This window comes from Apus apus, chromosome 6 (genome assembly GCF_020740795.1).
Source record: "Apus apus isolate bApuApu2 chromosome 6, bApuApu2.pri.cur, whole genome shotgun sequence".
NCBI classification, from domain to species: domain Eukaryota; kingdom Metazoa; phylum Chordata; class Aves; order Apodiformes; family Apodidae; genus Apus; species Apus apus.
The window spans coordinates 10,405,108-10,433,047 of NC_067287.1; the positions used below are offsets into that span (position 1 = coordinate 10,405,108).

General features: G+C 43.0%; 1 protein-coding gene and 1 long non-coding RNA gene across 2 annotated transcripts; both read left to right on the plus strand.

Annotated features, from left to right (window-relative positions):
* Positions 1 to 763: 763 nt before the first annotated feature.
* MUC13 (mucin 13, cell surface associated) lies at positions 764 to 22,210 on the plus strand. Its single transcript, XM_051623178.1, has 22 exons — positions 764 to 844; positions 3,788 to 3,844; positions 3,992 to 4,048; positions 4,196 to 4,252; positions 4,400 to 4,456; positions 4,604 to 4,660; positions 4,808 to 4,864; positions 5,012 to 5,068; positions 5,216 to 5,272; positions 5,420 to 5,476; positions 5,624 to 5,680; positions 5,828 to 5,884; positions 7,896 to 8,018; positions 8,905 to 9,011; positions 11,453 to 11,508; positions 12,190 to 12,338; positions 13,376 to 13,501; positions 14,434 to 14,545; positions 15,615 to 15,652; positions 17,159 to 17,246; positions 18,285 to 18,483; positions 22,019 to 22,210. The coding sequence occupies exons 1-22, from the start codon at positions 787 to 789 to the stop codon at positions 22,208 to 22,210; spliced, it is 1,875 nt and encodes a 624-aa protein (XP_051479138.1). The 5' UTR covers positions 764 to 786.
* LOC127386486 (uncharacterized) lies at positions 3,795 to 4,434 on the plus strand. Its single transcript, XR_007889906.1, has 3 exons — positions 3,795 to 3,844; positions 3,992 to 4,048; positions 4,400 to 4,434. It is a non-coding gene; the product is annotated as an uncharacterized LOC127386486 (long non-coding RNA).
* Positions 22,211 to 27,940: the final 5,730 nt, after the last annotated feature.

The window sequence follows — 27,940 nt, forward strand, 5'->3', positions numbered from 1 at the left end:
TGTCTCTGACACAAAAACACTTCCCCTCAAGAAAGAAGGGCTGCCATTCAGAGAAAGTCAAACACCTGCTGGCTGTCCTGCCTGCTCCCCCTACTTTTGAGTGAGAAGTCTAACACTGCTTAAGTGAGTCTGTAACACACACCGGATAGCAGCAAACAAAACAGCTGTAATCACTGCAGGTAGGGCAAGGTTTCACTGGTATCAAAGATGCAGGTTGTTGTCTGTTCCTTTTTGCCCCATTGAGCAGTAGGAAGTGCCTTGGCATGAAATTTTGCTTGTAAGGGACTACCGGTGTGGGGCTGAGGCATAAAGCTTGTCTGTACTGGTAATTTATTGCAAAGGAAGCTAGCATGTGGGTCCCAGGTGCTCTGCTCCAAGTGAATAATTAGCATGCCTTGGGACAGGGTAGATTTTTGCTCTTTGAGAACATATTATGCAGCACCCTCCACTTAATTTGCACTGAAAGTGTCTGTATGGAGAGCTGGCAAGGGGCAGCTGGTGTGTTGTCAGTTCCCACGTCACCTTATTTAGCCGTAACCTCCTTGTGTCAATAGATCTCAAGCATTTATGATTTAAAGGAACAGGTCTGCAGGTCCAGAAATTTCCTCCCAGCCTAAGGAGGAAGAAAAACACAGCCTGGATCTATCATTTGCCAGTTGCCACCATGACGTCACCTCGGGGCTGAACTCCCTACCTGTGGCTGGGTCCTTAAATGAGCTGACACCAGAAGAGGCAAACACTTTATCTTACGTTTAGCAGCAAGTAGCAGCAGCAACAGAAACGGCAATGAGACGCAGTGTACTCCTCGCTGTGTTGCTCAGCCTGCTGTTGAGCCTTTCGAAAGGTAAGAAACCCTATCTTCTGTTTTGGGATTTATCAGGGCAGCTATTTTGTGGCAGTGAATGGATTGCTTAGTACTTTCAGAAGTTGCAGAGAGGCTGGAAGTCAGTGGCAATACACAATTCGGCATGTCTAGGTTTTGATTAATTAACGGCGAAAAATGTCACTGTAAGCCAAGAGTTTTCCTTGTTCACAGAACAATGCACAAGCACTGGTGCTTGTGATTAACCTAAATTAGCCTATTTCAAGAGCGGTTTTCAACTGTACACTCAGGTAATTCAAGCTCTATTACAGTCATCACAAAAGGTGCGACTGTTCCACCCCAGTACCCAGGGAAAGGAGTGCTGCTGCTGGCCTTCCCGCCAGAGGCTCCTTAAACACTCTGGAAAGCAGTGTCGCCTGAGCTGACTCACAGAGAATTTGTTCCCGCCTGCTGAAATTAATGAATAGGAACTTCACCATAAACCTGGGTGGCAGAGGGTTGCACCGTGGTCTGTTCAAACTGAAAGGCTGCTGCAATTCCTTAAGCCGCTTGGTACTTTTTCTAGCATTGTGACAAACTTGGTAGTTGTGGGCCAGAACATCTACCTGAACTTGCCCATCTCCAGTGTCCCATGACAGCTATTAGGGAGAGAAGGCATTAACAGAAACAGCTACATGAAGAATTTTGTGATGACTTGAAGCTGTGAGGGGACAGGAACTCCTACCTAATACGGAGATAAAGACACAGAGATACGAGCCAAATTAAGACCTTCACTGATGCTGTCAGTCTCAGCTGTCAGGCTGTGGGTCTCTTTTGACAACTGCAAAGGAACATACTTATTTCCAAGAACATCTACAACATCTACAGACCAGTTTTTAGCTATAAATTATAAGCATAGAAGTCTTGAAGATTGTCAGCTGGCTTTCTGTTTGGAGGCTTGTGGTTAACAGCGAGATGTGAAAGATCTTGACCCAAGAACTACTGAAAGCAATATGAGACTTTCACTTACTTGAACAGATTTTGCATCAGGATGGGCTTGCCCAGAAACCTTTTTCATTCTAAGCAAACAATGTAAAAGGTTTGCAGGATGTGTCTATTTGAATATTACTGGCAAAGGCCCTGCTTTGCTCAGCAGCCAGATGTCTCTGTTATTCCATAACCTAGGTTGTAACATTCATTTCTTTATCTCCATAGTAGATGCCTAATTGTATTATACATCCTGTTTCCTTACACAGAAGGTTGGGTCCAGGCAGGCAGAGCCATAAAATAGGCACCTTTGCTCAGGTTATCCTTGACAAACCCATCAGCAAGGTTCAGTTGCAGGCATGTACTCTGCTGTCACCACAGATGCAGTTCTTCCCAGGTCCAAAGGGTGCTCCTGCACAACTGTCACCCAGAACCTCTACAGAGACTAAGGACAAGCTCTGTAGGAGGTTACTGCCCCAACATCCATTATGAGAAGGCAGTAAAAAAAATACTCCAAAACCACGGCCTGTGGCCAACACAGATTCATATTACCAGGGTTATAGGAAAAATGTAAATTTCTTCACCTGGATGGGAACAAGTAATGCTGCCTATAGGACTCGATGACCAGTGGAGGCTGAAGCCTTGGCAGGGATATGGCCCAATTGCTCATGCTTCCCTTGTCATCTAAAGGAGACTAATGGATTACTTCAGGCATTGTCTTTTCTATGTCCCTTTTCTACATCAGCTTTATTGATTGGAAGAAAAAAGTTTATGAAATGTTCTTCACTTTCATTTTCAAAGCCCTGAAAAGCTCTTGAAAGCTGGGTCTATTTTTGAAATGTTCATTGAATTTTTCAAATGCCTGTTGGGATTTGCAATACTCTTTTTTTTTTTTTTTTTTAATAAACCAGTTATGTGAGTGTGTTAGTGACAAGGATTTTAATTGCAAATACATTAATCTTCCAGCTGTATGCTGTTAATGACTTAAATTAAATTATGATTGCAGTGGCATTAACTCAGAGTAAAAATATATTTATTCCTAGTTCATATGTTAACTAATTCAGGTTAAAGGTATGTCATGAGATCCAAACTGGCCATTTGTCAGTATCACACATTTGTCAACAAGGTTTTAAAAATATTTATTCTCCTTTTCTCTAAAGAAAAAAAAAACAAACAAAAGTTATTTATATCAAGAGTTAAGAATGAAACAGTTTAAGTATAAAATAAAAATCCTAAAAATAGACAAATAAAATACTTCAGAAGAATAAACCTAGGAAAGGTAATTCTGAAACCAAAATGTGATGAACATTCTCTTCAGTTATTTTCTGCTGTCAGACACGTTTCTCTTCATTGGGAAAGAATTATAATGAGGATGGAAAAGAATGACAAAAATACTGTATACTGTCATAACTACATAGAAGTGTAGTACAGTTGAATTAGTTATAGCCTAGGTGTTAGCAAAGACATTCCCTCTTCCACACCTGCTCTGAAAGAGTCCGTACAGAGTTCCTCATGATGCTTCTCCTGAGAGCACCTTCCATAGAGGCAAAATACCTAATTACATATATCTTGCGGTGAATATATTTTGTGCAGTTAGCCAAGTTGTAGAGCACAATCTGAAGAGTCACTGTGAAGGTGCTAATTGTAGAGTGCACTCTCATCTAACTTTATTTAAAAATAGGGCAACTGCTGGAGATGCATAGTAGTAAAAATACTATTTGTTTTAAGGGATGAGAAAAGCAAATTGACATAGTAGCAGTAGGCACCAACACTGGATATAGGTCAGACAGGGATGACTTTGAACTTGCTGTAAAAGCTGGTGCTCGTGAGGTGGTGGGGCCTAGAAAAGGTAGAGAGAGCAATAGCCCTGGGTCAGCAGCTTCTGAGGACAGCTCCACTAACCTGCTCAGAGGTGTCTCTGCTGGAGAAGTTCTCCAGGGCTTTTCTTCCACAGCAGGCTTAACAATGCTACCATCCCTCTTCTTTTCCATTCCTCAGGAGAAGGCAGTGACAAACCTGAGACAACTTCAGCTCCAATAACCAGCACAACTGCAGGTAAGTGGCAATAGCCCTGGGTCAGCAGCTTCTGAGGACAGCTCCACTAACCTGCTCAGAGGTGTCTCTGCTGGAGAAGTTCTCCAGGGCTTTTCTTCCACAGCAGGCTTAACAGTGCTACCATCCCTCTTCTTTTCCATTCCTCAGGAGAAGGCAGTGACAAACCTGGGACAACTTCAGCTCCAATAACCAGCACAACTGCAGGTAAGTGGCAATAGCCCTGGGTCAGCAGCTTCTGAGGACAGCTCCACGAACCTGCTCAGAGGTGTCTCTGCTGGAGAAGTTCTCCAGGGCTTTTCTTCCACAGCAGGCTTAACAGTGCTACCATCCCTCTTCTTTTCCATTCCTCAGGAGAAGGCAGTGACAAACCTGAGACAACTTCAGCTCCAATAACCAGCACAACTGCAGGTAAGTGGCAATAGCCCTGGGTCAGCAGCTTCTGAGGACAGCTCCACTAACCTGCTCAGAGGTGTCTCTGCTGGAGAAGTTCTCCAGGGCTTTTCTTCCACAGCAGGCTTAACAGTGCTACCATCCCTCTTCTTTTCCATTCCTCAGGAGAAGGCAGTGACAAACCTGGGACAACTTCAGCTCCAATAACCACCACAACTGCAGGTAAGTGGCAATAGCCTTGGGTCAGCAGCTTCTGAGGACAGCTCCACGAACCTGCTCAGAGGTGTCTCTGCTGGAGAAGTTCTCCAGGGCTTTTCTTCCACAGCAGGCTTAACAGTGCTACCATCCCTCTTCTTTTCCATTCCTCAGGAGAAGGCAGTGACAAACCTGAGACAACTTCAGCTCCAATAACCAGCACAACTGCAGGTAAGTGGCAATAGCCCTGGGTCAGCAGCTTCTGAGGACAGCTCCACTAACCTGCTCAGAGGTGTCTCTGCTGGAGAAGTTCTCCAGGGCTTTTCTTCCACAGCAGGCTTAACAGTGCTACCATCCCTCTTCTTTTCCATTCCTCAGGAGAAGGCAGTGACAAACCTGGGACAACTTCAGCTCCAATAACCACCACAACTGCAGGTAAGTGGCAATAGCCTTGGGTCAGCAGCTTCTGAGGACAGCTCCACGAACCTGCTCAGAGGTGTCTCTGCTGGAGAAGTTCTCCAGGGCTTTTCTTCCACAGCAGGCTTAACAGTGCTACCATCCCTCTTCTTTTCCATTCCTCAGGAGAAGGCAGTGACAAACCTGGGACAACTTCAGCTCCAATAACCACCACAACTGCAGGTAAGTGGCAATAGCCTTGGGTCAGCAGCTTCTGAGGACAGCTCCACTAACCTGCTCAGAGGTGTCTCTGCTGGAGAAGTTCTCCAGGGCTTTTCTTCCACAGCAGGCTTAACAGTGCTACCATCCCTCTTCTTTTCCATTCCTCAGGAGAAGGCAGTGACAAACCTGAGACAACTTCAGCTCCAATAACCAGCACAACTGCAGGTAAGTGGCAATAGCCCTGGGTCAGCAGCTTCTGAGGACAGCTCCACTAACCTGCTCAGAGGTGTCTCTGCTGGAGAAGTTCTCCAGGGCTTTTCTTCCACAGCAGGCTTAACAGTGCTACCATCCCTCTTCTTTTCCATTCCTCAGGAGAAGGCAGTGACAAACCTGAGACAACTTCAGCTCCAATAACCAGCACAACTGCAGGTAAGTGGCAATAGCCTTGGGTCAGCAGCTTCTGAGGACAGCTCCACGAACCTGCTCAGAGGTGTCTCTGCTGGAGAAGTTCTCCAGGGCTTTTCTTCCACAGCAGGCTTAACAGTGCTACCATCCCTCTTCTTTTCCATTCCTCAGGAGAAGGCAGTGACAAACCTGGGACAACTTCAGCTCCAATAACCAGCACAACTGCAGGTAAGTGGCAATAGCCTTGGGTCAGCAGCTTCTGAGGACAGCTCCACGAACCTGCTCAGAGGTGTCTCTGCTGGAGAAGTTCTCCAGGGCTTTTCTTCCACAGCAGGCTTAACAATGCTACCATCCCTCTTCTTTTCCATTCCTCAGGAGAAGGCAGTGGCACACCTGGGACAACTTCAGCTCCAACAACTACCACAACTGCAGGTAAGTGGCAATAGCCTTGGGTCAGCAGCTTCTGAGGACAGCTCCACTAACCTGCTCAGAGGTGTCTCTGCTGGAGAAGTTCTCCAGGGCTTTTCTTCCACAGCAGGCTTAACAGTGCTACCATCCCTCTTCTTTTCCATTCCTCAGGGCAAAGCAGTGGCACACCTGGGACAACTTCAGCTCCAACAACTACCACAATTCCTGGTTAGTAGTACATGACTTTTGGTATAGCTAACGGATATTTCAGAAATGTGTTGTTTGTTTCTTTTTGGTTTTTATTATTTCAGAGCCAGAATTTGTATTTAGTAGGAGCTCTGGAAACACAATATATAGAGTTTATGCCTTATGAAATTAACTGTATTATCTTTTTCACCTTTGGGGTTTTTAATATTGTTACTGTATTTTTCTTTACTTCACAGATAATCTCTTTTTACAGAATGTTCCTATGAGGTTAATTCAAAGCAACTAGATATATTGAGTAGCAGAATTTGTGTATTTGCAAGACATCTGTAATTACCATTCTATATACAACGTTTAGAAAAATATAACTTTTAATTTGTTGTAAAGTAATAAATTATCTACAGGTATGAAATACATACTTTAAAAGTGATAGAGGATTTACCATTACTTAGAGAAAGTATAACTGTTCCTTTTTAGGCAAATAGTGTACCTTGTAAAAATAGATTTTATGTATGTTTGAGATTATTCTTATGTCCTGCTGCTCCCTACATCTTTTATTCTGGAGAATTTGCTGTCATATCTTTCTAAAACTTTTCCTTATTGCCCTACATTTTTCCAGGCTAGCCTCTCACAGGATGATTTTCAATGAAGGTTTAATCGGAACTTTTCCTATAAAGCTACTAGTCTTCCAAGTATTTAAACATATTCGAGTTTAAGAGGACCTAGGTTGGCTCAGGGAAGAGTTTATTAGCTGCAGGATGCTCTGGATACAGTGGAGATCCCGTGAGGGCTGAAAAAAGAATCTTGTCTTGGTTTTGCAATAGCAACGCCAAGCTTGGCATTGTGAGAGAGGGAGACGTGTGTGGAGCCTGCAGAGGTTTTCAATATAGAAAATTTGCAGGGATAGGGCAAATCAAGCAGAGAGAGAGGTTGCCAGATAAGAGATATCATGGGCAGGCATTCAGGGTAAATCACGCTGAGCAACCGATTGCAGGAAATACAGGCAAGGCACTGGTAGAGTACAGGGCAATGTAGAGGCAGGTTTTGGAAAGACTTTGAGGTATCATAACGTGCTGCTATTGATGGCCTCAGTGTAAACAAGGCACTTATATGGCTCATTTATGATTTTCCCCTTTCCAAGAATGAACACATCATCATCTTCAGTAATATCTCCAGCAGCAGAGTAGAAGGCAGCAGTCAGTTCAAATTTGCAAAGTTGTAGCTGTAGAAGTATGGTATAGTTGCCAGTTAATATAGTTAGTCCACTTATGTGACAGCTGTAAACCCTGCAACAAATTCCTTAGCAGCATGCTCTGGTATCTCTTAAGGTGTGTAAACTATGATGATCAACTTGGGAACCTTCTTTTTATTAACATCTGCAGTATAGGACCCTACCATGATGCTGTATTATAACAAGGCATGTCCACACCAGTGCAGTATTAAAGATGCAGAGGCCATTGTAGTCTGCCTTTTTCTAACTTAGTCACTGGTTTTGGCAAGCCTCATTATGCCTGTTTGGTTTGGTTTGAGTTCTATTAGGTAGAGTTATTTTGTGAATGTTCAGTATAACAGAGAATGAATTTCAGCCTTTGTGTCCTCACTGTGATATCCTGCTGGATTTTGTAGGGAAAACAGTTACTATATAGACATTATGCAAGCAAGACATAACCATGTGCTCTTTAGTTTTCATCTATACTCTATAAAATACACCTGGTACTTTCCTTCAGTAGAAGTATATATTAACTATTTAATACATGTACCACTCTTTATATATGAACTGGCTATTGCAATTTCATAGAAATCCTGATGTCAGTATCTTTCATCTTTGTAGCAAGGAACTTCTGTTATCCAGATCCTTGTGGAGAAACACTGGCTCAATGTCTTTCTTTAAATACCAGTTATAGCTGCCAGTGCCCATATGGATTCTACTATAGCGAAAAGGATTGTCATACAGGTGAGTCGCAAAAAGGCAATCTATATTTTTAGTTACTTCACAGATAACTGTTCAAATGATTTTTTTCTTCCCGTATTCCATATTCTCATGTTATAACTGAAAACATAATGAGTCTGACAAAGTGACTGCTGAATAATACCTTGCTTTGCAGACAGCCAATGGTACAATGACCTAGATCATTACCTCGCAAAACAGTAGCAGCCAAAGAGGTTATGTGTTAGGAAAAACACCCAACTCTGTCAGGGATGCTGGGAATTATAAAGAGTGAAAAGCAGGGGAAAAAAAAGCAAGTGTAAACCTGACATCAACACTGATGGCCAGGATTTAAAAACTCAAATGCATGATGACCTCTGGACAACCAGCTTGGTTTTTACACTCCTCACAGTCCTGCTGAAATGCATCTCTGAGATGCTGCTGAAGACCAAGTGTGTGAGCAAATGAGGATTCTTATTTAGTGCTGGCAGGCAGCATTCTTAAATTTACTTGGGAGCCTAAAGAAACAGGTAGACATCTATCATTGCTTAGTGGCAGCAAATTTGAAGTCTGTAATATAGGCATTTTCTCATTAAAAGCCATAACAACTCAGATGGAGTCTTTTGCTAGCTTCAGGTCATGTCTATAGTTTAACTTACTCAGTTTCATAGTTTGCCAGTTTTTTAAGCCCAGTATCCTGCCTGCTTCCCAGGTAGCCAGAGTACACCTCCCGTTACAGCTGAATTAATTGAGCAAACATTTTTCCCCTACTGATTCCTCCAGTATATGAAAAATAGCACCGATTGATTTCTGCATTGTATTTCCTCATCTCTTAAGGCTGAAGAGCTCTAAGGCAAAACCTGACTTAGTTGACTACTTTCCAATTAATTAATATTCTCTCTTCTCATTCCAGGGAAAACGTTCTCCGGGTTCATTATACTGAAAGAAAAATACAGTGAGGATGTTTACAATATAAGTTCTGCGGAGTATGAAAAGGTGTTCCAAAAGATACAAGGCTTTGTAAGTTACAATGTGTGGTTTTTTTCTGTATCTGTAATGCTATCCTGAATGTCATGCAGACAGAGGGGATACATGCTGCTTTTAAAGTAGAACCTAGAACAGTTTCACTTGAGAAATCCAGTTGTTTCGAAGAACGCTTCACACTAGTTTAAATCTAGTCATGAAAGACTTTAATTTTGCCCTCAGCTGAGTACATGCACAGCTCTTGCTGAAGGGAAGTGATGTACCTGAAATAAGTAATGTCTGCATTTTTAGTGCCACTTCTGTTCTGGGAAGTTCTCACATAAATTGCTCTAGGTCTTTCACCATTCCCTTTCCAGAAACGATGGGGCTGAGCAAAATTTTCCAACCAATTTATTTTCTTCTCTATTTTCTGAGGGCTCAGTAATACTCAGTGTTATGAGTAAAAATTACATTTTTTAAAAGAAGAAAGTTATTTTTACACAGCACAAACTTTTCAGAATACTAGAGTCATAGAATCATCAAGGTTGGAGAAGACTTTCAAGATCATCAAGTCCAACCATCCACCCTACAAGCCCTAACCACTAAACCGTCCTAGGAAACACCATGTCTACCCCTTTTTTTTAACATCTCCAGGGATGGTGCCCCCATCACCTCCCTGGGCAGCCTGTTCAGTGCCTCACCACTCTTTCTGTGAAGAAATTTTTTCTAATATCCAGCCTGAACCTCGGCACAACTTGACTCCATTTCCTCTTGTCCTATTGTTGGTCACCAGGGAGAAGAGGCCAACCCCTGCCTCACCACAACCTCCTCTCAGGTAGTTGTAGAAGGCTATGAGGTCTCCCCTCAGCCTCCTCTTCTCCAGGCTGAACAGCCCCAGCTCCCTCAGCCTGTCCTCCTAAGGCCAGTTCTCCAGACCCCTCATCAGCCTAGCTGCCCTTCTCTGCACCCTCTCCAGCACCTCATGCCCTTCCTGGGCTGTGGCGCCCAAAGCTGCACACAGTGCTGGGGGTGCAGCTTCACCAAGGCTGAGTAGAGGGGTAGGATCACCTCCCTGGCCCTGCTGGTCACACTATTCCTGATGCAGGCCAGGATGGTGTTGGCCTTCTTGGCCACCCGGGCACACTGCTGGCTCTTGTTCAGCCAGCTGTCAGTCAGCACCCCCAGGTCCCTCTCTGCTGGGCAGCTCTCCAGCCACTCCTCCCCAAGCCTGTAGTGCTGCCAGGGGTTGTTGTGGCCAAAGTGCAGGACCCAACATTTGGCTTTATTGAAACTCATACCATTGGCCTTGGCCAATGGTCAAGCCTGTCTAGATCCCTCTGCAGAGCCTCTTTGCTCTCAAGCAGATCGACACTTTCACTCAGCTTAGTATCATCTGCAAACTTACTGATGGTGCCTCTGTCCCTTTATCCAAGTCATGCTGTCCAGCTGTGTCTAAATAACTAAGTAATAAGCCTCCTCCATAAACATACCAGTATTAGAGTTTTAATGCTACTATTGAAAAATTTATTACAGATTTTGAGCATTCTATAGATAAAATCTGGTTATGGGCTTCCCGGAGAAATAAAATGAACAGTTTAATTTATACTGCCAACGTGAAACAACTTGACTTGTTCATGTCACTTTCTGGAAGCAAGAAAGATATATGCAACTCTACCAGACAGCTGATTGAAGAATATTTACCAGATTTTAATCAGAATTCATAAAAAATTGTTATCAAATTCCTCATGTTAAAAAATATATTCCTCAATTTTTTTGTCCAACACTTTTTCATGATGTGGCTTTGGATGTGCATTATGTGCATTACTAGAATAAATATGTAATAGCATGCAAGAGTGAAAATGGCATAGAAAATAATTTTTATTTTACATGATCTATATACTTTACAAAGAAGGATAGTTTATCTTTAATTTCAATTGGCTTATACATCTTATCCTTTTTGCATGGTGCCTCCTGCTTGTGCAGCAGTTGAAGGCAGCTGCCTCCACCGCTTGTCCCCTGCTTCACAGGGCATGAAGGAGAGCAGTGACTATTCTACTGCCCCCATCCAACTCCCAGTGCTTTGCTTCTCCCCACAAGCTTAACCCCCCCGATCCCACTTCACTGCATCTCGAGGTCACATGCCACCTGTAAGGATGCCTACTTCTCCCTCTTTCCTCTGCTCATAAGTAGGTTAGTAGCGTGGAGATGCCCTTCTAAGTAATGCATCTGTGAGGCAGTATCTGTTGCTACCCAGCCAGTCAGCCCTAATGCACTGCCTGACACTCATTCAATCCCTGTCTCTCCACCCTTCTCAGCTGCTCTCCTATATTCCCTGTTTTACAGCACCAACACCATTGCTTGTCTTCTGCAATACCTTGCACAGCAGGTGTGACTGATCAGCTCACTTTATTTGCACCTATAGTAACATGTTCTGGATTAAAACCCTACAGCTGAACCCTCTGTGCTTCCAGTGATTTTTGTCTATGTTTCTTTTACAGTTTCAGGTTGCCCTCAAGAGTTTAGGCTTAGAACAGACCATCATCGTGAAAATTCAGTAAGTTTACCAGTTTGGTTTTTGCACAGTGTGTGCTTCCCACACACCTATTTAATCTGTTTCCCATGGACCACTCAGTTAAGACTATAGGCTGAGTTCAGTTCAGTACTCCTGTTAAAGGAAGACATTTCTTTTGTAATTTTGATTGGTGTAGAGGTATCTGTGCTAAGTGCATGCTAGCTGTGCTGGGTTTTGCTGAGCAGCATGGGACCCCTTCTGAATTCATTGTGGTCATACCCTGAATGATCCTCACCATGCTATAAGATGGGTTCTCCGTGTCGTGCCTGGATGACAACACAGGCTTATGTGAGCACGTAAAGGCTAGGGTCTAACAGATGAGGTCCTGCTCACTGCAGGCAGCTTGAGGTTAGCCTAGTAAAAAAACAACCAGTTGTGTGCCAACAGCACACAAAGGAGTGTTGTTGTTAGCATTAAACAACAGCCTTGTTTACCAGCAACTTGTTTACATCTGCATCTCCTGGAAAGATGGTGGTCATTAATGGATTCCTAAACAAGACTTGAACTCATTTTCAGGTGTCTTAGCAACTACCTACATTGTAGGATGAAAGATGCATAGGGAAAGATGGAGGTGTGCCAGAAATCTTTTCTTGTCTTTCCGTCTAGCTTGCTTCCCATATGGATTAATTAAGACTTTAAAATTATGGTATTTGTGCTTTTCAGACCTCAGAATGCACACAGAGATTCTGATTCCATTAATGTAACAGTGACAAACCTGTTTGTGAAGACGTCAGATGCAAACAAGAAAAAAATTAATGATGCAATAATTAAAGAAATAGACAGCAATCCATCCTATGACTTCGAGTACAAAGGTATGTAATTTCTTACTGTGGAAGCAGACAAGCAGTAGAAACAGAGATTCCTATCTTCAAAGATGGTTTGCTGCTGTTTCTGAGATGAAGGCAGTATTTTACTGGTAAACTAGGATGAAACTCTCTTTAGTCTACTTTTTCTATAATTAACCACGGCAATTGAAATGAGGTTTCACTGATTGGATACTGAGCTAAGTGATTTATTGGTCTAAACCAGTAAAGTCTTGCATTACTGGAAATGTAATACTCAGAGAATTATTTTCTAAATAAAATAAGGAATTATTTTGAAATCAGCTTTCACAAAAGTCATAGCTAATAATCAAAGGGGTCCATTTCACGGCTTCAGAGCCCGAATTTGGTCTCTGAAGGTGACTGTATTCACCTCTATCATGACATGTCTTGTATGCTGGTCCTAAACATGAGGAGGGGAAAAAATAACAACTGAGAGCTCCCAAAGCACCACTACAATCACATCCTTCCGCTGAGGGATGCCACCCACTGAGGTCTGTAAATCATTCCCACCACTGGGACCTGAATCTAAAGAGTAACGTGCTGGGCAAAAGCATATTAATATTGCTCATGCAATGAGCTGCATGCCCATAAATATTGATGTCTGTGTATGGGATCTGGCCTCACAGTCCAATTGTAGAAAAAAACTAATGGAATAGTGCTGAGCTTTTTCTGTAGTTATTTTGAGTCAGAAAGTGTGTGTTCAGAATATGAACTTACGGGTGGGATTTCCCTGCTTCTGAACTGGGGAGCAGGAAGGTTTGGAGGCAGCTATAAGAGGCTGAGAAATGGAAGGTCAGAAGATGTGGTAGAAACAGGACCTTAAATGGTAAAGAGTAACAGAAAAGAAGGGGCTGATCCAAAAGCTTGCACTATTGATGTCCTAAATGAAAGACTTAAAAGTTGGGATTTGTTATTGTTGTTGTTTCAGAATTGCTAAACAATTGGTTTATGATTTTCTGAGCAAGTGCACTACCTTCTATGAAATTATCAGTACTCAGGTTTCCTTCCTGTCTTCCTTTTTAAAGGGACAACCAATTGTGTTGCTTTTGGCTGTGATCTGCGAACCACAGAGTGCACAGGTGAGGAGACTCCAGAATGTGTGTGCAAAAAGGATTTCTCCAAGACAAAATGGGATGTTCGTTCTTGTTCAGGTAAGAACCTTGCTACTTTATCTGTATTGACTTCTGAAAACCAGCAATTGTGTGTCTTACTGAGAAAGCCATAGAAAGACATTCTTATGTTGCACTTTAAACACATCCATAATCCTATCCCAGTAGAATAAGTTACTAAAGCCTGAAAAAATTATCACTGAAACGAGTGAGTGAGCACCTCTTTAAATGTATTGTTAAACTCTTGGTAAGAATTGAAACCTGAATAGGTAAAAGGTGGAACAAATTGAATTCTGTATTCACAGCCTAGAACATATTTAGGAAATAAATTCTACATGCTCTCTGGGAAGAATGACATATGTGATTTTTTTAGGAATCTTGTCGGGGTTTTATTTGCTTGCTGACTCTTTTAATGAGTACTCTGGCTATATTTCCTCCTCAGCCCTGAGATGTACCTTATTTTCTTTTTATGAAAACTAAAATTTTCACACTAAAGGAAAAAGTCTAAAATATGAGAACTTAACAAAAATAACTATTGTGAACACTCATGATAAAATAATGAAAACTGGCTACAATAAAGGCCAGTGAGATGTGATCCAGTGTAGGCTTTTGTGGCCCCTCATCTCTCTAATTCTGATCCACTTTTAGATCAGTAGCAACACAAATCATCTGCTGTGCCATCAAACTGCAGGTCATTGCTTGCCTATGCAAGATGCAGCCAAGCTGGATTTCCATTCTAATGAAGATGGATGGTTTTAAACAAAGACTGTTTACTTCTTATTTTGTGATTTTATATTTTAATTTCTGTTCTGCATAGGTATAGCCCTAAAAAAAAAGGCATTTTGGTGCTTAGAAGTGCAACAAAGTTGTATTTACAGTGTAATCATAAAAAAGAGGGAGAGGGATTTTTCTCCAGTGTTGATTTTTAGGGCTACCTTTGATTAATTCTGTATTTTTTCCCTCTGAAAATACAGATTGCAGTGAAAACTGTTCTTCACAAGAGAATGAGTACTGTGCCATAGAAAAAGAGGTTCCAGTATGCAAATGTGCTCCCAGCTTTCAAAGGGAGGGTGAAACATGTGTAGCGTGAGTACCCAGCTTTTTCTTGCTTTCCTGTGTACTAGGCAAAGATAGGGGAGAGGAACATCTAACACAGGGTCACCCTCAATCTAGAAGAGGAGGTTGCAGCTATATGAATCAGATAGGTGCCTAAGGTGGACAAATTTCCAGGGTGTCACAAGTTAGGGGATTTTAACTGCTTGGCATTAGCCGTTGGTGTGCACTCATAACCCCTCAGAGGAAAGCCAAGGAGATCCAAGGTCATCTGTGAGTCTGTAGAAAGGATAAATTACTTCATATTTATTTTGTGGGTTGCCCACATAAACATTAACTATTTCTTCCAAGTAATTGAGCCATGAGAACTGGTATGCAGAAGCATCTAGTAAGCAACAGGCATTAGAGCAAGACTTGCCTCAAATCCCTGGGAAGTTTCCACTGATATCAGTGGGGACTCTCTTCCCTGATAACTTTCTGCCCTATGTTATTTCATCTTGCTTTTCTCTCTGCGGGTAGTTCTGTCAGCTCAGGAGCAGAACAGAGTGTTGTTGTTTGCTGGTGGAGCTGAAAAAGTCACTGTTTTTGGTGTGCTCCTGTGGATAAGCAGAGGGACCTTAGTCCTCACAAATCAATTAATTCGGCTCTTTTTCTAGCTACTGCTTCTACACACTGGGCACTTCTTACCATAAAATCAATATATTTTAAATATAAGAAACTAGTATGGGAGGAAAATATAGAGCTGCCAGCCCTTATAGACCTTAGGTTGAGGCTTTTGACGAAGACAAGTCCAAGTAGCTCAGAGGTGTAGGTCTTAGTTCTTTGGAGGAATCAGGCCCTTTTAACATTTTCAGACTGAGAACCTGAAACTTCCAGTGGCCAGCTCACCAAACATTCTGAAAACATCAGATAGTTTTGCTCTAGCCATGAAACTAAAGAATCAATATTAATATAGCTTTAAAGAGGAAACCCTGTAATGAGCACAGCTTGTGGAGAAATTGCTGAGAAAAGGTGGATATATACTATTGTTTTGTGATCATCTGCTTAATGAAATTGTCTTTCTTTTCTTTCTTTCCCTTTTTTTCCTTTTTCTCCCATGTAGCTGTCCAGTGGGCTACTCTGGGGAGAACTGCAGTGACAGTAAGTACAAGAATTTCTGATTTTTAGTTATAGCATGGAAAAACACCTGGCAATGTTTAATCTGCCTGAGATAATAAAAATAACAAGTAGTAGCCTTTTGGGGTGCCACCAACCTGTACTGATAGCAGGAAAATATTAGGAAAAAAAATGAGTGAAATTCCACTGTTGCATGGAAGGAAAAATCCTTCTTGAAACTCATGTTCAGACAGACATTAGCATTTCCTCTAATGACCTCTGCATTAAGCACAGTAGCTTTTAGTCAAATATGGGTTATTTGGCAGAACAGTGTTTAATCCTCATCTAAGGAATGCAATGCTGATCTCAGCACCACCAATGAATTAGTTTCTCCTGTAATTAATCACTCCTTCTATTAAAACATTAGTAGATTACTCTCATTTGAAGTATTTCTGCCTTACTATCCAACCACTGGTTCTTGTTTGTGCTTCATCTTGCAAGCACTGCATACTATCTAGGACTTCAGACTGGTGAAGAGATGATGGCCTCGACTGTGTTATGCCCTAATTGTGATCATCTGGACAAGCTAACCAGCTGAGCCTTCCAAACTTATTTCCTTTTCAGCATCAGTTTTGCAGCAGTTTGCTGCACCTTCTCCAGTTTCCACCGTCATATAGATCAGGAGAGAGCATTCTTCATGCCTTTTAGTGTTTGCATGTGCCTAAACTCAGAACATCTAATAGAGTCAAAGGCTGGCTGAAAACAAAACTGTTATGGTTCTTAATTTCTCACAGCTCCTTTGGCTTTATTTGAGCAGGAGGTATATCCTCACGTGGCCCTCTGGAGTCCCTCACTGCTGCTTCTTAAGCTTTAACTTAGCTGTGTCTGCAGTTGTGAGATCTTCAAGGGTTTTCTTCTGGTTTTGCCTAAAAGTTTTGGAGATTGGATAATGGTAGTTGTTGTACAGCATAGTGAGTCTTGCCAGGTGTAAATGTTTGGCAGGAAGGATATTTTTAATAGCATGGAATATAATTTCTGGAGAAAGTTTTGGGAATTTTAAGGCCTTTTTCATAAAGCAAACAAAAATGCTAAATTGGCACAAAACCAAGTAGTGAATTTAAGCATGAATTTGGGACCTGTTAATCATAAACTCCGTTAATAGCCTCATCATCTCCACGTGGTACTTGGTGGGTACTGATGTAAAAAGTTTTCTGAGCAATAACCAAGGATACTTTACACATTTTGGCATAACTTTTATTTTTGAAAAATCATATTCCATATTGTATCTTTCTCTCTCTCTTTCTCTATCTCTTTCTCTCTTTCTCTCTCTCTTTCTCTCTCTCTTTCTCTCTCTTTCTCTCTTTCTCTCTCTCTTTCTCTCTCTCTTTCTCTCTCTCTCTCTCTCTCTCTCCCTCTCTCTCTCTTTCTCTCTTTCTCTCTGTCTCTTTACAAAAGGACAGGGACAGGAATTGTGTTTCAGTATTTACCATGAGTTCTCAGTGTTTCTTGTTGTGTTTTATTTATTTTTTTGTGTGTGGCTTTTTTTCCCAGATACAGAACTCAGCCTTATAATAGTGGGTACCGTGTTGGGAGCTGTTATCCTGATTTTAGTTATAACAGCTGCTGTCATTTCAGTAAGGTAAGAGTATTTCTTACAAGTGAATAGAACATGCATTGCTGCATGTTTGTAGAGAACTAAGCAGAAATTTAGAGAGAGGCAGGGCTGTCAATGGGGTTGCATGCCAAGTTGAGTAGACAAGTTCATTTAAGTCACATAGCCATTAGAATTGCTTTTATTTAGTATATGCTAGTATCTATTCTCTTGCTGTGAATTTGACTATGAAAGCTTCAGCTTCAAAATACACACCTGACCCATCAGTCTTAATCCTGCCTTAGCCAATACTGATGGGGCATCTGGATGAGACTGAAGAAGGATGCAGTTATCAGAAGACTGTGTGTCACAAATTCAGACGCTCTGCAGCTTTCTCTGCTAGCACTTCAGCTCAAGGCCAAGTGTGCCCCTTTCAGCTCAGTACAGGTGGCATTTCCAGCCAAGCTTGCTATTCCTGGTGTACTGGCTAATTCCCAATTGCAGTAGCACTTCCTTCTCTGCACACAATACATATAGAAACACTCAAGCAGCTCTCTGGCCTTAGCTCATGGTGCTGCCTGGGTGAAGATGACTACAAGACCACCCAGAGCAGGCGTAGCTCACCAGCAGGTGCACAAGCTGGTGCCAAGGGTGTGTGCCATGTATGGACTTGTGGTCACAGACAATTCAAATGTGTCATTTGAGTGTCCAGCTTTGGCTGCAGGCAAGGGGGCAGCTTTTCATAGCTGGGCCTAATCAATGCCTCATTTCTTCCTCTGAATTATCGGTTAGAGCTAGTGGTGGTTAAGGAAACTCCTTCGCTCGAGGAACTATTGAAAGAGGCCAAAGTCCCCTTCTGTCTCTCCTGGGAGCGTAGCCCCATTTGTGATACAATATGCTAGACTTTGTACTCTATCATGGATATCAAGGGTTTTAGGTACTCTAGAAAAATCTGTGACATGTTTCATAACAGGGTTGAGCATTCAAGATAAGGTGGGAGTGGACAATTCAATTAGTAGGACTTGATAAATAAGGCTCACTGAAATGTCTTTTGAATCCTTCTTTGTTCCTTCATTTCCTCTGAAGAGCCAAACACAAAAGAGATCCAGAGAAGAGGAGTCTGATAAAGCAAGGATATTCCAACTATGAAGATGGACAGACCACAGTGTTCCCCAGAGTCCGGACCACTTCTGGCCATGCAAATGCAGGTTATCAGCCAAACAATCCTTATGAGATGCGTTCCACAAATAGAGGACAATTTCCAGAGAGGGATTATGAGGATTCGGTAAGTGCTTCACCCAGGCCTACAGGAATGCATCCCTGAACTGTAGCACTGTGGGCCACAGACATTGTTGGAACCTATACTGCACTCTGTCCACCTTCCCTTGATCTAGAAGGTCAAAGTGGTATAAAGGCAACTAGACAACTGTATCTGCAGCTGAAAAAAATGTCCCTTAATACAGAGATCAGCATTCATCTTATCAAGGCCTTTCCAAAGCCCAGTCATCATCCTTGAGTTGTAGGGGGGATGTGTGAAAAGCAAGGGTCAAAGCACCAGCGTGGCTGCTGTGTTGTAAGACATCTCTCTGCACTGAGCGAGCACATCCTTCAGCACAGACACGCCTGCAAACTTCACAGGCTGTTGCAGCCTGTGTGGCTCTTAAGCCAGCTGTGGTGACAACAGGTGCTGCAGTGGCACATCCCAGTCGCAGCCTGATGCAAGATTCCCAGTCAGCTCAGGCTGGCACAGTTGACCAGAGGCTTGATGTCCTCCCACCCCCTCTACCACTGCTTAGCTCACAGCAAGAGCCTCTGCTACAGCATTGCAAAGGGGTAAAGTGCCATGAAAAAGCCAGCACAGCTTTTGTGCTGATACCTGTGGAGCAGCCTGATCAGCAGAGGTGTGTCATTAGCTGGAAAGTGTGTTCTAAAAAAAAAATTCCCTGTTTTATCCTGAATTCTGCAAGGGAGCTGCAGTGGGAGCAGGGGCTTGAGAAGAGCTACACTGTGATATGATTGATTTGCTGGATTTTGCATACATTGAGTAAATAGGAAGCATCTTGTCCATTCAAAACTAATTTAGATGATGTAGCTCCACCTCTATATTGCAAGAGATCACCCCTGCTTAGTGAAGAACATCTATTTAATTGTAATACGCTTACGTGTGTTGCAGAATTGAGACCTAAACCATGACAGAAGCAACAGAGAAGCCTGATATTTAAAAACAAAGACCCCTACCTTGAAAAATCTGCCAATTAAGAGAAGAGAAATATCTATTTAGTAAATTGATCAGATTCATATGGATTTTGACATTTCTAACTTTCCAAGGATGTCAACTTTTCAGGGATGAAAATCTGCCTGTTTGGTTTTCCTTCAGGGCTTGTGTGACAGAGAGAGGGCTATCATGTGCAGTGTGCCACAGGCTGAGCTGTTCTGAGAAAGGAGCTTTCTGACCAGAGCTACTCTTTCTTTCTTTTCTTTTCTTGTTCAAATTCTCTGTAGTATGAAGTGTCTGGGGAGCCTGAGGGCTTTAGGATGCCGAGGAGATACTAAGTAACGACAGAGCAGAAGAATGGACATCACTGGTGACAATGGGTCAGACCAAAGACTTTTGCAGCCTCTCAACAATACAGTTACTTCAGCAGAGGAGACAAGGAAGTCCATAACCACAGATTCTCTGAATGTTTTCTAAAGGAAGACCCCTGCTTGAAAGAGATTATGGGCAACTCTGACATAAAGGAAATCTTGGCCTGTATTTGTGCTCACTCCATTTCAGCTACAGGCAGCCTGCATGGCTTTGTTCAGATCACAGCAAGATCCAAACTATTCTTCATGAGAACCTAACCTGTTTCTCTTTGCTATATCAGGTAGTCTTTCTCCCTCTCCTCAACTCACCAATAGTTCCTGTCTGAAAGCATTCATCTCAGTTCTCTGCTGACAAGTGTTGTGTGAGACAATAGTTCTTGTCTGACCTTTTATGCAGAATTCCTTCCAATACAACAACAAGGAACAATATCCTCAAAAAACACTGCTATTCTCCATCTTGCAAAACTTGTTGCTTTTACATCCCCAGCTCCTGTGGAAAGTGTTAACATTTTTTTTTCCTCTTCCACTCTTTACATTTTGATTGAATCAACTTAAGTCTTTTTCATTTCTTACATGCATTCAGTAAATCCATCTGTAAAAGAATCCACATTTTACTGTATTTTACTGTGTGCATTATCTATTAACTAGCATTAATATTTCCATATATATATATATATGAAATACATTTATGTACATATATTTATAGATGAATTTCATTTAAAGCATCTTTTAATTCCATGTTACATTTTGTGTTTTGTTTTTTTGTATTAATAGATTAGCTTTTCCTATTAAACATTATTGTTTCTCAGTACCAAGTCTTTTGCTGACCACTGGTGGTTTGTTTGTTTTTTTCTACAACTCCAGAGACTATTTTATGTTGAAACTTGTGCAGTTTAGATACAAGTGTGCTCACACTGGTTGGCTCAGAGGTTCCAAACAGAATATTATTAGATCTTAATGAAGGCAAAATATTTATTGCTGTAGGGCTGGCAGCAGTTTTCTGTGGTCACTTTGGATTGTGATTGCACAGTTAGTGCAGCTGGGTCTCCTTTGAAAATGCTGGACAAGCTTTCTCTGTGATGGCAGCTTTGTGCATATCAGTCTGTTAGTATCACACAGCAGAAAAAAGGAAGTGTCTTCCAAGTGAAATGACAAGCTTGAGGGCCAGTGGTAGAGAATGCTCTGTGTGGCTGTACAGGTTAGCAGGCTGTGCATGCAGATGGGTTGTTGCAGTGCTCCCGGTGATCAAAACCAGCTCCTACTTGGTCATTATAGGGTTAAAAACTGGGAACTAAACAGTCCCGATCTTTCTCATGTGGTTTCTCTAGCAAAAGGAGATGGGCTCTGCAACTGTCTTCAATGAGCAGTTCAGGAAGGAAGCCTGGGGAGAAAAGTGGAAGTTACCTCTTTTTTTTCTGGGTTTTCACTGTTAACTGTCAGAATTTCTTTCTTCTAGTTAACTCCTGTCACTTTTGCTGCTGTCACCTGGCTGCTGTGGGCAGGTGTCCATGGGAGACCAGGTTCTGGTGGCCTTTAGCCAGCCTGCACCAGCTCTGTGCATCTCAGTGTGCACAAGGTGACCTTTACTGCAGGTGAGCAGGACTAGCTGGATGTAGCAACTCATGACACCTTATTCAAAGGATGGTAGAGGTTTGGTCTTATTTTCTTGGCTTTCCCTCTGAGAGTACTCACCTGTGAGAAGGGAAACAAGACAGTGTGGCTTCCCTTAGCACAAGAGACAGAGGGGCCCTGTCCTTCCTCCAGCTTGGATAGCCCCACAAGGGGGACCAGCTCCCTTCCCCAACAGTTTCATTAATGTATGGTCTCCCCTGCCTGCTGCACCTGTCTTTGTCTTTGAGCCCTGTGTGTCCCCAGCACTCCCTGGGTGAAGAAGATCATAGAATCATAGAATGGTTAAGGTTGGAAGGGACGTTAGAGATCACCAGGTTCATACCTCCCTGCTATGAGCAGGGACACCTCTCACTAGCAGATTGCACAAGCCTCATCCAACCTGGCCTTGAACACCTACAGGGAGGAGCAGCCACAACCTGCCTGGGCAACCTGTTCCAGTGCCTTACTACCCTCATGGGGAAGATTTTCTTCCTCATGTCAAACCTAAATCTACCCTCCTTCAGTTTAAAACCATTAGCCCTTGTCCTCTCACTACCTCCGCTCCCTGCTTCTTATCTCTCTGCTAAGCCCTTTTCTTTTCCCCTTTTTCTTGATTTTTTCAGAAGCAGGAAAAGGTTCTGCTGTCAGCAGAGCCCTCAGGGGACTTTGCACAGGTTGAGGCACTGAAAAAAGGGAGAGTTACAGGCAGCACAAATGGTAAAAAAGCCATGGAGCTCAGTGTAGATTTCTACTGTGTTCAGTCAGCTGCTTTTGCTGGGATACCCCCTCCTCCCCTTCCTTGTATGGCAGACTGAAGTTTGGGCTTATGTGGAGTCTAATAAAAAGATGTCTCTGTATTAAGAGTAACAGCCCATGCATCATGGTCTTCATTGAGGTAAATTGCCTGTTTCCATCAGATTAGTGCAGAGGATCCTTAAAATACATGTAACAGGAGCCTGCTGCAGAGGCAGATGAAAAGCCTTTTAAGTGTTATCTCTTAAACTTTCACAAAGCAATAGGACTTGGAAATACAGTTGAAAGTCCAACGATAAATGAAACTTTGATGCAGTAAAACTTTGTGGAGGGTGTGATATCTAGACTTCTGCTGTCATTTATAATTAAAGCAGCAAAAATCGTTAGGTGTTTGCATCATTTAACTGCAGAGGAACTTTCATTGCTCTAGTTCAAAGCTGATTTCTGCAATTGCAACCAGTTCTCATGTAGTCTGTGCTGGGGAGGGGCTATCAGATACTGCTGTAAGCCTACACTGTCCTTAGCATTTCAAAGGCTGCTACAGATATTTTATCTGGACTGGGATTATGTACTGAAAGGGCAAACTCTCAGTTATTTCACTTCTCTTTGGCTGTTAACAACATGTGATTCTGTTGGGAAATGTGACCATGAAAAATAGCTCCTTGTGGTGTTTTACAACTGCTGGCTTCTTGGCTCGTGCTATGTTTCAGCTGCCCATTCTTCAAAATCCAACCAGGCATAGGAAATGGAGCTGAGTCCTGTGTGAGAGATGCCATGTCTGCAGGCAGGGTGAGAAGCTTCAGGGAACTGCCAAAACTTGCTTCCCCTGGGATCTCTCATCTATCCTCTCCCCCAAGATGCAGGGTATTCTGCTGGCATGTGACCCATAAGGGAGATGGTGCCACTCAAGTCTGCCACACACTTTTCCCCTAGACCAAAAATTACACTTGAGAGTGTAATTGGTTGGCACATCTGCACAGGGTGTCTTAAATAGCACTGAGGGGCTGGGATAGAGGTTTTCTTGGTTAGAGGATGTACTTGCATGGGGGGATTGGGAAGACTTAAATCATGTGGCATTCTTAGTTGATTTGGATATACCTGAGAATATTCAAGTGATGTAGGGTGGTACAGGGAGGGGTATGGTGCTGTGGATGTCTGTAGGGTAAAAGCCTGGGTCTGGGCAGCTGCTTTAGAGAAGCTGTCCCACACTGGTGTGATGAAACAGTGGGGCAAGGACGGGCTTAATCAAGCCTAACAGATCTTGTGCTGTTTGCACTGCTTATGTCTGAAACCAGCCTCAAAAATAAAGCCCTGCATCTACACGCTCCCCAGCAAAGCCCAGCATCCCAACTTGCACTTAAAAGGCAGCACCTTTCAGACCTGAAAGCGGGAAGCACCTTGCATTTTTCTGGTTATCTGCTGGTGAAAACCAGCTCTTTTTCCCCTTAGGAGATTTTTACCTAGATCCTGCACGTGAGCTGCCAGGTTGGAGACATAAACAAGCTGGAGCAAGCAATGGAGGTAAGACAACAGTGCAGACCAAAGGGCTGGACTTTTCATTTCTTGTGTACTTTCTTTGACTTTGCTGGCTAGTTGTTTTGAAGATGTAAGATAGCTTTTCTTCCCACAGGGGCAAGGGAAAAGGAGCCTCCCCTCTAGTGAGAAGTACTCTTCTCCTTCCTAGGAATAGCTCCCTCAAAAGAAACCCCACTACAGAGAACTTGTAGGGAAACTTTGGCAAGGGATTCAGGCAGATACCCTAGTGAACATCATTGTCTCTAGCTGGTTTTGGGGAGGCCACCTGGGCTTCATTCTAGGCTCAGGAGGGTGACTGGACCCCAGCACAGCCCAGGGACACAAGATCCTGCCTGAAATTAGCAGGATTAGCCCAGGGCTACAAACTACAGAAGGCGAGCGAGGCAAGCCTAGCACTGCCTTATTCATTTGCCACTCTGTGAGAGGAGAAGTGTCATTTGTCACCTTTAGCAGCTACCATCTCATCAGCTGCTGTTTTTTCCCCATTTCCCCACCCTCCTCCTTATTTCTAGCCCAATAGTGTTCCCTGTTTCAAACCTTTGTGTCTGATGTTTGCAGATGGAACAGCTTTGCTTATAAAGGGTTCCCAGGAAGATTAAGTTGAATTCTCCCAGGTGTTGGGGGTGTGAGCTGAAGATACTGATTTTTGCAGAAACCAGTAAAAATAAATAAATAAACCCAATAAATAAATAAACCCAACCTAAAAGCCCAAAGTGGTCTGAGAACAGGGAAGCCCATAAAACATGTCAGGTCACAATCAAACAGGATATAAACAGGGCTAAAAATAAGAATATGTACATTACCTTGCAAAGGATGCTCTAACTGCTGGTAAAAGGTTCTTTAAGTACATAGAAGCCACAAAGGCAGCTAGGAAATCAATGGGAATGCTGATAAAAGGGTATAAAAGTGTTTGATGGGCATAATGAAGATGTAGCAGAGGAGCTCAGTGATTTCTTTGCAGCTGTTTTTACAGCTGAAGCTGTTAGAGAGCTTTCCACATCTGTCACACTCTGCCATGGATCAGCTGGAGGAGCTGGAGCAAACAGAAGTAAAACAGTAACATGGAGTAAAGAAGAAGCAGGAGTAAAGGAAAGTAAGGAAAGTAACTAGGTAATGGGAAGTATAAGGTCGAATAGATTAAATGGTTGTCAATAAGTGACTAGGACAAGGCAGTGCTGACCCAGAAACCCCAAAGGAGTGGTGCAGCCAGGCAGTACAGGGGGCTGTGAGACCCAGCTGTGTTCCCAGGCACAGCCAGCCCATTGCCTCCCAGAAGCTCCCCAGAATGGGGTGAGCCAGCATTGGTGGGTCTCTAAAGCCATTGACTCAGGGTGTCAGCCAGCCACCCACCAGAATTTGGGGATATGCAAAGATAAAGGAGGTCAGCATCAAACAGACAGAAAAAAAAACACTTTACAGGCAGGGGTGGTGAGCTCACTGCCACAGGGGGATGTGGATGCTGTATCTGCAGGTTCAAACAGAGATTAGGCAAATTCAAGGGTGTAAATGCATGACAGAGGTGTACCCTCCAGAAACAGGATAAGAAATTGGTGTGCTGGAGGAAGGGGTTGTAAAAGGTGCCAGACCCCCGAGGTAGCCCCTCCTTTTACAGCCCCTGGAGCAGAGCCTGGGGCTGGATGGGCAGCTTGGGCCAAGGGGACACTTCTCATCTTCTGAACTCATTGACTTGCTTTATTCAACGGCAGCACAGGCTGAAAGGTGATTTCTGGGGTTTGTTTATGTAGTGTGACTTGTGTGCCCTAAATCTGCCCAGGCTGTTTACAAATGGTGGAGAGGCAGGGTAGGGAGGTTTACACAGGGCTCTTTACTGTTTATGTAAAAACAGCCTCATAAAACAAAGAAGGGATTTTTTTTTTTTTTTGCAAGCAGGTATTTCAAAAAATGCAAAATGCTTCCTGCTTTTGAGCCTGCCTTTCTCATGCAAGCTACAAAGAGCAACCTCTTGAGAGCAAAGTTTATCCCTCTCCTCTCTACGAAGAACCAACCAGGACCAACAGCTCCAGCTCTCCCTCTCCTGGTAGAAACAAAACAGTTTGGAGATGCTGCTCTGTGTCCTCAGCCCCCTGGCAGTGTCCCTCCCCCAGGGCACCTGCCAAGATGAGCAACATGAAGGGGTGTGGAGAGAAAATATCTGCGGGCCTAAACTCAGCAGAGATTTCCCCAGGGGAGCCAGGAGACTTGCAGGACCAGGTAAGGACAAAAGGGAAAATAAGGCACAAACTAAGAAGAATAAGAAATGTTGCTCAAGACTCCAGAGAGGGCTGTGGAGGGTCTGACGTTGCCTTTTGTGGGCATCTATGGCAAACGAGCATCTTCTCCATTTTTTGTCTGTTCTAAAATAATACCTTGAGCACCTTGAGGGATATTTGTCCCAGCTTTTTTTCCCAGTTTGGTCATTGCTTTGGCAGTCAGTTCTCTAGAGTGACATTAAGAGCATCCCAGAGCAACATCTGTCACATCTTGGTGGGGTGGGGAGAGGAAAGCCTCAGCTCTCCTGAGAAGACTCCCCTAGACCCTCACCAGTGTCATTGCTGCATGCCCTGTGCCTACTGACATGAGCCTGCTTAAATGTTAGGGAATCTCTGCCAGTCCTTTAGTCTTGGGTATCCGGGTGTAGATGGGGAAAGAAAGTCTGCTGCGTAAATGAGTCTTTGGAAAAGAGGCTTTCTCTGAAGTCTTTTATCTGTGGAGATCCTTTGATGGGATAAATCACATAATCACAGAACTGCTAGAGTTAGAAGGGACCTCTAGAGATCATCTAGTCCATCTAGTCCAACTCTCCCACTGAAGTAGAAGACTTTACACAGGACTTTACACAAGACTGTATCCAGGCAGGTTTTGAGTATCTCCAGAGATAGAGACTCCACAACTTCCCTGGGCAGCCTATTCCAGTGCTCCATCACCCTCACTGTAAAGAAATTTTTCCTTATATTTAAATGGAACTTCCTATGTTCCAACTTGTACCCAAACTCTTTTAAAAATGTTTCATATCTGGGGCTGTCAATGAATTTAAGAGTTTAAACTAGTGTTAACGTACCTAATTCCCTCTCAAGTAGAGGAATGTTTAAATTAGGGGGAATAAGGGGTCAAATCCAGGCAGGTATCTTAGTGCCTAACTTGCACCAACATTAACTGGAATAAGGGTCCCTGGGGATGAATTGTGGACATGGACCTATATATCATTCCTATAAATGAAACAAGACTTGTGTTGCACATGTGTAACAGTATGTTATTATTCTTTTCAAAACAAGGTATTTCATTTCAGACTTTTTATTATTTCTCAGCTGTTCTGTCCTTCCAAGGTTGGTGTGAACAGATTTAGCAGCAAGCTCATGCTGGGTAGAAACGGTTTGCCAGAAAAATAAGCAAAAAACAGAGTCCAGTAATTTATTTCAGACAGTGAATAGATAACCAGGTGTCAACTGAGATTTGAAAAAACTACATGGGACATCAGGAGGCCCAAAACACACAGATCCAGGACGGATTTCTTAGAAAGCCATTCATACCTCCAGGGCACTCTGTCTGCCCAGGCACTTGGGACCTGGGATTTTACTTCATGCAGTAGGAATTTTGCCAGAGTTTGGAGGGGAGGGTGAGCTTAGCTGGCTCTACCTACTGATATATTAAATCATATTAAATTCTGTTTCCCCACATGCATGCATATGAAGGGAAATTGTCTGAGCTTTCCATCCCGTTCGGGATGTACGAGAAACTCTCTGCTAGCTGAACCTAGTAAATGGTTCTGATTTTGTGGATCTCCATTAGTCATTAGTCCTAGTAAAAATGCGTTGGTTTTATTTGAGGTGAGATGTGCAGGAAGAGAGAATGAATGCAGCATGCAAGGCCGTTGGGATGCATCCTTCAGGTTACCAAACCCTCCTCCCACTCCCTCCTCTCTGCGACTTGGCAGAGTCCCTGGCCACAAGATGGAGCTGGCTCTTTGCAGTTGCAGGACAAGACACACCAAAGGCAAAACTTTTTAATGAGCACATTGTAATTGGGGCTAACCATTAACAGAGACCACAGAGATTTCCGGTAAGCTGCTGATTTTTAACCCCCTCCTGTGTCACAGCCTTGTGCATCTCCACAGTCCCTTTGGGGACATGCTCCTTAACTCGGGAGTCAGGACACATTTTTCAGGGTGGCTCATGGCTGGAAACATCTATCACCCATTTCAGTTCAGTTCATCCGTGTCCTGAAAACTGCTGCTCAGGCAGCCAAGGGCCCTCCAGACT